Source organism: Portunus trituberculatus, chromosome 41, assembly GCF_017591435.1.
Source record: "Portunus trituberculatus isolate SZX2019 chromosome 41, ASM1759143v1, whole genome shotgun sequence".
NCBI lineage: Eukaryota > Metazoa > Arthropoda > Malacostraca > Decapoda > Portunidae > Portunus > Portunus trituberculatus.
Window position 1 is genome coordinate 42066649 of NC_059295.1, and position 11039 is coordinate 42077687.

General features: G+C 39.2%; 1 protein-coding gene across 1 annotated transcript in view; it reads left to right on the forward strand.

Annotated features, from left to right (window-relative positions):
* The window catches only part of LOC123516740 (protein eyes shut homolog), a 93221-nt gene extending 87092 nt beyond the window's left edge, over positions 1 to 6129 (forward strand). Inside the window, exons 20-24 of the mRNA XM_045276343.1 lie at positions 2257 to 2469; positions 4569 to 4760; positions 4857 to 4939; positions 5161 to 5325; positions 5668 to 6129. Of these exons, the coding sequence (XP_045132278.1) occupies positions 2257 to 2469; positions 4569 to 4760; positions 4857 to 4939; positions 5161 to 5325; positions 5668 to 5976 (962 nt within the window). The 3' untranslated portion in view covers positions 5977 to 6129. The remainder of the gene's footprint in view (positions 1 to 2256; positions 2470 to 4568; positions 4761 to 4856; positions 4940 to 5160; positions 5326 to 5667) is intronic.
* Positions 6130 to 11039: the final 4910 nt, after the last annotated feature.

Sequence of the window (11039 nt, forward strand, 5' to 3'; positions counted from 1 at the left end):
AAAAAAATATGTTGTGTCAGAAGTGGACATAACCATGGCCTCTACAACTTTCAACTTTTGTGCACATTATACATGTGGAATATCTATTGGCATGAGGGAGAGCAGTTACTGTACATGTCAAATGTCAATAGGAATGAGGGAAAGCATGAATTTCACAGCTTATTGTTCAGAATTCTGTTCAGTTCAATACAAATTTTTTTCCTTTGAAATTCAATATTTATAAAGTTAATTACATTCACTATCTTTGAGGATGATTTGTAACTACCAAATAGTTATCTTGTCATGCTTGGTGTGATGGTGCTCTTGGCTTGGGAAGACAAAAAAAAAAGCATGTTATATATATGAGAGCTTTTTTTTTTTTTTTTACATTACAAGGGCACTGGCCAAGGGAAAACAAAGTGTTGGAGAAAAAAAAAAAAATCCCGCTGGTTGCCAGGCCCTGTTAAGAGGAAAGTAGGAGAAAGAGAAAAAACAAAAAAAATCTAAAAGGAGGGTCCAGTTAACGTAAGAGGTGTCTTGACACTCCTCTTTGAAAGAGTTTAAGTCATAGGCAGGTGGAAATACAGACACAGGTAGAGAGTTCCAGAGTTTACCAGTGTAGGGAATGAAGGAGTGAAGATACTGGTTAACTCTTGCATTAGGAAGATGGACAGAATAGGGATGAGAAGAAGTAGAGAGTCTTGTGCAGCGAGGCCGCAGGAGGGGGAAGGCATGCAGTTAGCAAGTTCAGAAGAGCAGACAGCATGAAAACAGCGGTAGAAGACAGATAAAGATGCAACATTGCGGCGGTGACTTAAAGAATCAAGACAGTCAGTTAGAGGAGAAGAGTTGATAAGACGAAAAGCTTTAGATTCCACCTTGTTTAGTAAAGCTGTGTGTGGATCCCCCAGACATGAGAGCCATACTCCATACACGGGCGGATAAGGCCCTGTACAGAGCAAGCAGCTGGGAGGGAGAGAAAATGGACGAAGACGCCACAGGACACCTAACTTCTTGGAAGCTGATTTAGCAAGAGTAGAGATGTGAAATTTCCAGTTTAGATTTTTAGTGAAGGATAGACCGAGTGTGTTTAATGTAGAGGAGAGGGAAGTTGAGTGTTATTGAAGAAGAGAGGATAGTTGTCTGGAAGGTTATGTCGAGTAGATAGTTGTAGAAATTGAGTTTTTGAGGCATTGAACAAAACCCAATCAGAAACAAGTGAAAGATCAGAAGTTAGGCGTCCTATAGCATCTCGCCTTGAGTCATTTAATTGTTGTTGGGTTGGGCGTCTGTTGAACGCTGTTGAATAGTGCAAGGTGGTATCATCAGCATAGGAGTGGATAGGGCATTGAGTCAGATTTAGGAGATCATTGATGAATAATAGAAAGAGAGTGGGTGATAGGACAGAACCCTGTGGAACACCACTGTTGATAGTTTTAGGAAGAACAGTGACCGTCTACTACAGCAGCAATAGAACGATCGGAAAGGAAACTGGAGATGAAGGTACAGAGAGAAGGATAGAATCCGTAGGAGGGTAGTTTAGAAATTAAAGATTTGTGCCAGACTCTATCGAAGGCTTTCGATATGTCAAGGCCGACAGCAAAGGTTTCACCGAAGTCCCTAAAAGAGGATGACCAAGATTCAGTTAGGAAAGTAAGAAGATCACCAGTAGATCTGCCTTTACGGAAACCATACTGGCAATCAGAGAGAAGGTTGTGAGCTGATAGATGCCTCATTATCTTCCTATTAAGGATAGACTCAAAGGCTTTAGAAAGGCAGGAAATCAAAGCTATAGGGCGGTAGTTAGAAGGATTGGAGTGGTCACCTTTTTTAGGGACAGGTTGAATGTGAGCAAACTTCCAGCAAGAAGGATAAATAGAAGTAGAGAGACACAGATGAAAGAGTTTGACCAGGCAGTGAGCGAGTTCGGAAGCACAGTTTTTGAGAACAACAGGAGGGACTCCATCCGGACCGTAAGCCTTCCGAGAATCAAGGCCAGAGAGGGCCAGGAAAACGTCTTTATAAAGAATTTTAATTTTAGGGATGAAGTAGTCAGAGGGTGGAGGAGTAGGAGGAATATGCCCAGAATCATCCAAAGTTGAGTTGGAAATACATATACTCTTGTGTGATTCTTTATATAGATTGGATGCTCTCACCTTAGCTAAGCTTAAAGATTCTAAGCATCAATCTAAAGTCAGGCAGATACAAATTGGGTTTATTTTTTTATTTTGTACATTGCATTTCTAAATCTCTTTTTAACTTCTGATATTTTTGTAGCCATGAATATCACAGACCTTCAGTTCTCTGGTGAAGGGTCTTACACCAGCCTTCCAGCCACCAGAAGTCTCCGTCGGGAATCCCACATCACACTGTCCTTTAAGCCAGCCTCTCCTAATGGTATTTTGTTTCTTGCATTGCCTGTAAGAAATTCTGGAGATTTCATGGCCCTTGTGCTTGTCAATGGGACTTTACAATTTACCTTTTATCTTGGTGAGTATTGAAAGAAAATCTATATATATTCTAGAGGTTATAAGAAGTAACTGATTTTTCTCTCTCCTAGACTCAGTAGTAACAGAATAACATAATCTTACTACTAAAGATGTGGAATTACAGTAGACCATTTTTTTCTATCTTTCTTTCTTTATTTGTTTAGATTTTTTTATTTATTAATTTTTATTAGGTAGGCTACCTCCTTAGGTTACAGTCTTGTATGACCATCTACCACAGCAGCATTACAACAGTCAAAAAGAAAATTTGTGATTAAGTTACAGATAGATGGGTAGAAGACAAAGGAGGAGGGTAGCTTGGAATTTAAGCTTTGTTCATGATTCTGTTGTCTCTGCTGTTTCACTCAACACAAATATGGTCCCTCATTCAGAAGTTATAGTCATTCCATAGAAAATCAGAATAATACTTCTCTGGGTCCTGTTAATAGAGAAAAATGTCAAAGGTACCTCTTCCTCTGCTTTAGAGGATTCTGTCGAGGTATTGGAGCAATAGGACAAGATATAAATATGTATGAGGCTGTGATCAGAGGAGCCCAGTGAAAAAGGTGGTGGAACAGAAAAGAACATTAAGACCAGATATTAGGAAATGGTTAAGAATGTTGATCCTATCTAAAAGATAGTCAGGAATGTGTGTCAGGTGGTGCAATAATTGCTTCAAGTCATGGAGGAAAGAAAACTTAAAGGCCAGTTCACCTGGCTGGTCAGTGAAGAGAAATGAAAGCCAAAGCTGTTCATGAACATTTACGTCCTCTAGAATGGCAATATCCTCATTGGGGAAATAAATAAGGATGTGTTGTGCTTTGAAAGTTAATTAGTCCAATAATTTTCTATTGTTAAAGAAGTCAGAGGAGAGATGTTGAACATTGATGAACTTTATTTGAGAGTAACTTTGAAATTGTACCCAGGAAAATTTAGGACATTCAAGAGCATGGGTATGATAGCAGGTTATGACATGTCCACATAAACACAACACCTATCTTTGGATTGAAAGCAAGGATAATGAAAGTTGGAGAGAACAGAGAAGGGCATGCTGTCCATAGACTAAGACAGAAAAGATGAAGTTTAGTAGAGAAAAGATGATGCTTCACATATTGAAAATTAAAACTGACAAGCATATTGCATTGTATTAAAGTAAACAAATTGTAGACTTTAAAAAATAAGGCTTTGTTAATCTTTATGCATTTATACAATTCCACTGTAGAAAAAAAAATTGCACCATTGACAAGAAGGAATTAAGCAATATACCATACTGGCTTATGGATCTTGATGTGGTTGTTAGATTGCTTGGTCACAAATCACAATTTGCTTTCTTATCTCCTGTTTATCCTCTGCAGAGGCATACTAAGCCCAGAACCATTCCGTTATGAATAAAACGTGCTAGATGTTTTATCACTGAACTGTCCAGGTTGAAGTAGCTAAGAGTTAATGAGGATATATACACATTCCTCCAAATTTACTGAGGATATAGGAACACAGACCTTCACAAATGGTGACTATCTATGAATATTTAGTGTGGCACTTTAAAAAAACCTGAGCCATTCCATACAAATACAATGTATGTGATGAGTATTTGTGAGATCAGAGAATAGCATGAGGTGACTGCCATTCTTCCTCTACTTTGCTGACTCATAATAAAAGTCAAAGTTGAAGTTTAACAAAGGAATACTGCACCAAATCTTCGTGTTGAGAAGAATATGGTGACAGCCAGTCTCAGTTTCTCATCTCCACCATATTCAACATTTAAATATCAGCTCCATTCTTTGTACTTTCATGTTTGAAAATCATTTATGTCTTCAGATGTATGGTCACTAACTTTTTCATTCAATTAGGCCTACTAATGGATAAGGATTGAAGTAAATAAGCACAAGTAAGCAAAGAAATGCTTTAGGTAAAAAATCCATAAGTAGAGAGCCTGCAGATAAAGATATAGTAGTGTATCGGAATAAGTTATCTTTCTAATTTAGATTAGTGTAACTTGTATATTTCAAGAAGAGACTTTGTGTGCCAAAGCTATTGTGACACTATAATTTTTTTCTTCTGTCTTCCTTCCTCTCCTTCTCTGCATTCTTCCATACATACAAGGTTTGCATGCTCCTGGACTAGTGTTGCTACATTCTGAAGCCATAGCAAAGTTGGGTGAGTGGCAAACTGTGACAGTTTCAAGAGTGGAAGGTACTGGCTCTATGACATTCCATGGCCACACAATTCGGTCTGTTTCGCCGGCACCAACCCATTCAGCAGCCCTGCTTGATATTCACACAGAAGTATTCATAGGTCAGTTTTTGGATTTTCTGGAAAATACTGGTTATTTCTGAATATAATTTCTTCAACTTTGAGTGTTGTGAGGCAGATTGGTTTCCTTCCATGCAGGTGGAGTGCCAGACTACTCAGTGGTGCCTCTTGGTGCAGCACCTGAAGAGGGACTGGTGGCCTACCAAGGCTGCATTAGACAGGTTAGTTCTCATTCTAAGCCTCATACAGTGTACTGCCAGTTACAGAGGACTTACCTGTTACTTAGTTGAGTTAGGAAATCAAGCAGGCTTCACTTTCATTGGATTGCTGGATGTTGCATCTCCATGCCTAACAACTTAACTTTTTCTTATGTCCATTTTCTTCAGTGTTGTGAATAATCATCCATCTGCCATAAACTGTTATTACTTGCTTTTGCTGACAGATCATCATAAATGGAATAGAACATGACCTGCGTGTTCCTGATGGGGAACTTTTACGTGGAGTTGGGCTGGGAGATTGTGATGGCACCCCATGCGGACATCAGGTCTGTCTCCATGGAGGCACCTGCACACCAGCTGGTGACACATTTGTGTGTACATGTACTCAGGTATGTCAGATCTTTGTACAACATATGTAGGTACAGGTACATAAAGGTGGTATTGGCTAGGTTACCATTACATAAAAGTAGTAGATAGAATTCTGGACTGGAATATGCTTGTGATGCCAGTTTTCCTTCTCATTGGATACTTTGACAATATCGTATATGGACTCCTTGAATTTGAGTTCAATTCCAGCCTTATGAATCAATGAGAGATGCCACTGTACAAACATAAGATAGCTACACTTTGGCCTGTAGCTGGCCACCGGACTGACCAGAATCCTTAACTATAAATTTGAAAGTAGCATGTACTTAGAAAAGATACAATTAAAGTGTTTTGTCCTTCCTCAGAATTACCTAGGGAGGAGATGCCAACTACCTCGAGCCTGCCTTAATCACCAGTGCATTAATGGTGCTGCCTGCATCCCCATTGATGAGCAGCTTGGAAGGCAGAAACGTCGACAGAAATCTCTAGGCAGTTCCAAAATGTCTTCAATGACATACATGTTTTTTAACAGACCAGATGGTGACTGGCCTGAGGAATTAGTGAAAACTTTTAGCAAAGAGGACTCTAAAATACAAAAAGAGGGAAGAAATGAGTCTGCTAGTGGGGAAAAAATGTCATTGGAGAAATGTTTGTTACAGGAAGTGGAGATTTAAGTAGATATAGAGAAGAAAGAAAAAAAAACCAAAATATGAGAAAAACTGAAAAAGACTCTAGCAAAAAGGGGTTAATAAAGAAAAGAGAAGTGAAGAGAAATGATGATCAAGACTTAAATCATTATCGATGCTTGTGCCCTCCAGGATATCATGGCATATATTGCCAGACAGGTTAGTGATATAACACAGTCAGTACTCTTTTTGCCCTTCCTCTGTCTTGCTGCCTAAACTTAATTTTCATTCTTATTCTTTTCACTTAAATGGAGTAAGAATATACTAACTTTTTTTTTTATCTCTCATTGATAAACTAAGTAAAACATTCTGATTTTGTTTCCTCACCTTTTGATGACTTTGACTCTTCCAAGAGAACATCGACACACTCAAAATCATTTTACTAATTTGACCAGGACTTTTTTTTAATTACTTTATGGATTTCATAAAGTAGGGATTTTGTCTTGAACTATTGTAGTCCACTAGGGATCTCTTTCTCTCTCTGAGATGGTGTACATTAATTACATAGTACATCTGATATATGTTGACAGCCAAGGAAGGAGGATTTTTTTGTTTTTATGCAGGAAGGGCAACTAGCCAAGGGCAACAAAAAATGGTAAAAAAAGGTCCACTGGGTTCCCAATTCTCATAAAGTCAAGTGAGTTATCCAGAATTCAGGGACAAATGTCTTAAAACCTCCCTCTTAAAAGAAGCCAAGTTGTAGGAAGATGGAAATACAGAAGCAGGCAAGGCATTCCAGAGTTTACCAGTGAAAGGTATGAATGATTGAGAATACTGGTTAACTCTTGCATTAGAGTGTTGGACAGAATAGGGATGAGAGGAAGAAGAAAGCCTTGTGCAGTGAGGCTGCAGGTGGAGTGGAGGTATGCAGTTAGTAAGATCATGCAGTATAACAGTTAGCATGAAAATAATGATAAAAGATAGAAAGAGATGCAACATTTCGGCAGTGAGAAAGAGGCTGAAGACAGTCAGTCAGAGGAGGGGAGTTAATGAAACAAAAAGCTTTTGATTTCACCCTATCTAATAAAACTGTGTGAGTGGAACCCCCTCCAAACATGCAGAGAGTACTCCATACAAGGATGGATAAGACCCTTGTACAGAGTTAGTAGTTAGAGGGGCAAGAAAAAGTGGCAGAGATGCCGCAAAATGCCTAACTTCATAAAATGAATAATAGAAAGAGAGTGGGTGACAGGACAGAACCCTGAGAAACACCACTGTTAATAGATTTAGGAGAAGAACAGTGGCTGTCTACCACGGCTGCAATAGAACAGTTGGAAAGGAAACTTGAGATAAAGTTGCAGAGAGGATAGAAACAGTAGGAGGGCAGTTTTGAAACCAAAGATTTGTGCCAGACTCTATCAAAAGCTTTTGATATGTCTAATGTGACAGCAAAAGTTTCACCGAAATCTCTAAAAGAGGATGACCAAGACAAAGTAAGAAACATCAGAAGATCACCAGTAGTGCAACCTTGATGGAAGCCATATTGATGATCAGATAGAAGATTGTAAAGTGACAAATGTTTAAGAATCTTCCTATTGAGGATAGATTAAAAAACTAGACATGAAAGAGATTAAAGCTATAGGATGGTAGTTTTGAGGGATTAGAATGGTCACCCTTTCTAGGAACAGGCTGAATGTAGGCAAACTTCCAGCAAGAAGGAAAGGTAGAAGTCAATAGACATAGTTGAAAGAGTTTTGCCAGGCAAGGTGCAAGCACGGAGGTACAGTTTTTGAGAACAATAGGAGGACCCCATCAGGTCCATAAGCCTTCCAAGGGTTTAGGCCAGCGAGGTTATGGAAAACATCATTACAAAGAACTTTAATTGTAGGCATGAAATAGTCAGAGGGAGGATGAGAGGGAGGAACAAAATCAGAATCATCCAAGGTGGAGTTATTAGCAAAGGTTTGAAAGAAGAGTTCATCTTTAGAGACAGAAGAAATGGTAGTGGTGCCATCAGGATGATATAAAGGATGGGAAGGTGAAGTAAAGTTATTGGAGATGTTTTTGGTCAGATGCCAGAAGTTATGAGGGGAGTTGGAGTTTGAAAGATTCTGACATTTTCTATTTATGAAAGAGTGTTTGACAAGTTGAAGAACAGACTTGGCATGATTCCGGGCAGAAATATAAAGTGCATGAGATTCAGGAGATGGAAGGCTCAAGTACCTTATTTTGGCAACCTTTCTATCATGTATAGCATGAGAAGAGGCTGTGTTAAGCCAAGGTTTAGAAGGTTTAGGTTAAGAAAAAGAATGAGGAATGTATGCCTCCATGCCAGACATTATCATCTCTGTTATGCATTCAGCACACAGATGTGTCTCTGACATGGAAACAGTAATCATTCCAGGGAAAATCAGCATAATACCACCTCAGGTCCCCCCAACTGGCAGAGGCAAAACACCAGGGTACTTCCACTTTGGGGGATTGTGAGGAGGAATTGGAGAGATAGGACAAGATACAGAAATGAGATTGTGATCAAAGGAGCCCAACATAGAACATAAGGTAACAGCATAAGCAGAAGGATTAGAGGTAAGGAAAAGATCAAGAATGTTGGATGTATCTCCAAGACAGTCAGGAATACGAGTAGGGTGTTGCACCAGTTGCTCTTGGTCATGGAGGATAGCAAAGTTGAAGGCTGGTTCACCAGGATGGTCAGTAAAGGGAGAGGAAAACCAAAGCTGGTGGTGAACATTGAAATCTCCAAGGATGGAGATCTCCACAGAAGGGTGGAGGGACAGAATGTGTTCCACTTTGGAAGTTGAATAGAGAAAGAATTTACTAGAGTCAGATGAATTTAGTGAGAGAGTGACTGTTGAGTCTAAGCCAGATGGTGGAAATCTCTGAAGATTTGAGACCGTGGGCGTGAGGGCAAGTTAAGTCGTTGGAGCAAAAATGATGATGGAGAAAGTAGGAGGGAACAGAGAACGGGCTACTGTCAGTTGTCTCAGACAGCTGTGTTTCAGTGAGGAAAAGAAGATGAAGTTCAGTAGAGGAGAGGTGGTGTTCTACAGACTGAAAATTAGATCTAAGACTGCAAATGTTGCAGAAATTAATGAAGAAAAGTTGAGGGAGGTATCAAGACATTTTAGGTTGCCACTGAGAGGGTAGTCCAACCTGGGGACATTGGTCCCCTTCCCAGAAGGGGACTTCGAAGCTGGAATTGGAGTTCCTATTTTGAATTTTGAAATTTAAGTTGAGGGTGTGTGTGTGTGATAAGAGCATGAAGAAGGAGAGTTGTCTTTAGAGGGCAGGCTGTGACTGCCCCCTTGAATTGTGAGACACAAAACAGACAATTTGGGTTCAGGACTGGGAGGTCATGTGTATCAAACTTATTAAGCTTCTACTTGAGAGTTATTGCAGTACTGGAAAACAGAGATGGATGGGTAGACACAGTATACCTGGATATTAAAAAGGCTTTTGATAAAGTCCCTCATGAAGACTACTTTGGAAACTAGAGAACACAGGAGAACTGTGAGGAACTTTGCTAGAATGGACAAGAGATTATTTGAAGGATATGGAAATGAGAACTGTGATCAAAGATACATACTCATCTTGGGATAAAGTAACTAGTGAAGTGCCACAAGGTTCAGTGTTAGCCCCTATTATGTTTCAAGTTTATGTAAACGACATTCACTGAGGTAAACAGTTAATGGATTTATTCACTGATGATGCAAAGCTGCTAAGAGTTATTAAAACCAGAGAGGACTGTGTGCTGTTGCAGGAAGATATAAACAAGATCTATGAGTGGAGCAGGAAGTGAAAATTGGAGTTTAGTGCCAAGAAATGTCACATAATGGAACTAGGAAAGAATAAGAGAAGACTGGTATGGAACTATTGGATGGGAGAGGAACAAATAATGAAGACTAAATTAAGAGGAAAAGATCTGGGAGTGATCATACAGGAAAATCTGAGCACTGAAAAACACATAAGGAAGATATTTGGACTACAGTATCATATAAAATATTGACTAATATAAGAGTGGCATTTCATTGCATGGACAAAGATATGATGAAAAAAATCATCACAAGCATGATACGTCCAAGGCTGGAATATGCAGCAGTGGTATGGTCTCTGAGCTCTAAAAAGGATATAAGAAAATTGAAAAGGATACCGAAGATTGCTACGAGTACAAAGATGGTGCCGGAATTAAGGGACCTAACATATGAAGAACCTGATGGAAATGGGACTGCAAACCTTACAAGATGGAAGAGAACGTGAGGACCTAATAACAATGTACAAGATAGTCATTGGCATTGAAAAGATAGACAAAGAAGACCTGGTGCTGTTGACAGAAGATGGAAGGACAAGAGGACATGAAAAGAAGATCAGGATGAGGCAGTGTGTGAAGGATATTGGAAAATACAGTTTTCCACACAGAATGGTGGAAAGGTGGAATGCATTGGATAATGAAGTTGTTACAGCACAACTTTAAGGAAAAATTAGATCAATGGAAACAGGACACTATGAGCCCTGCTTGAACCCTGTACAATACAACTAGGTAAAACTAGGTAAAAATACAAAGGAAAACATTTAGCAAGATCACAACTAGCTTTAATGGAAAGTTCACAGCACCCCTTGAACTAGTGCTATTAGACCTCGCTGGGAGTAGATTATCATTTTGGTAGGTGTCTACTACCTACTTCATAAATATTGTAATGATGTTAGTTTATATTTTCATGTTGATATAACCACAGAATAAGCAATACTGTAATAATGTTAGTTTCTCCTGTTTTCACTAGTGTTTTTTTTACAATTTTGTATTTTTGCTTTATTGTGTTTTTATTGTTAGTTATTAATCTGTATGATGCAGTCTCTTACCAGAGGCAAGAGCAATTCATGTTTAGAGAAGTGATCTAAAAGTACTTAGTAATGCAATTTCTAATGTTGTTTTCTCTTAACTGACAAATTCTCCTGTACCAGCTGGTGGATGGGGAGGTGACAGCCTGGGAGCCAGGTTCAGCGGATACAGTTTTGGGGTGGTGGGCAGTGGAGGACAGCATAGCTCTCCTACTCCTAACTTGGATTCTTTTGCTCTGAACTTCACCACTTCATCC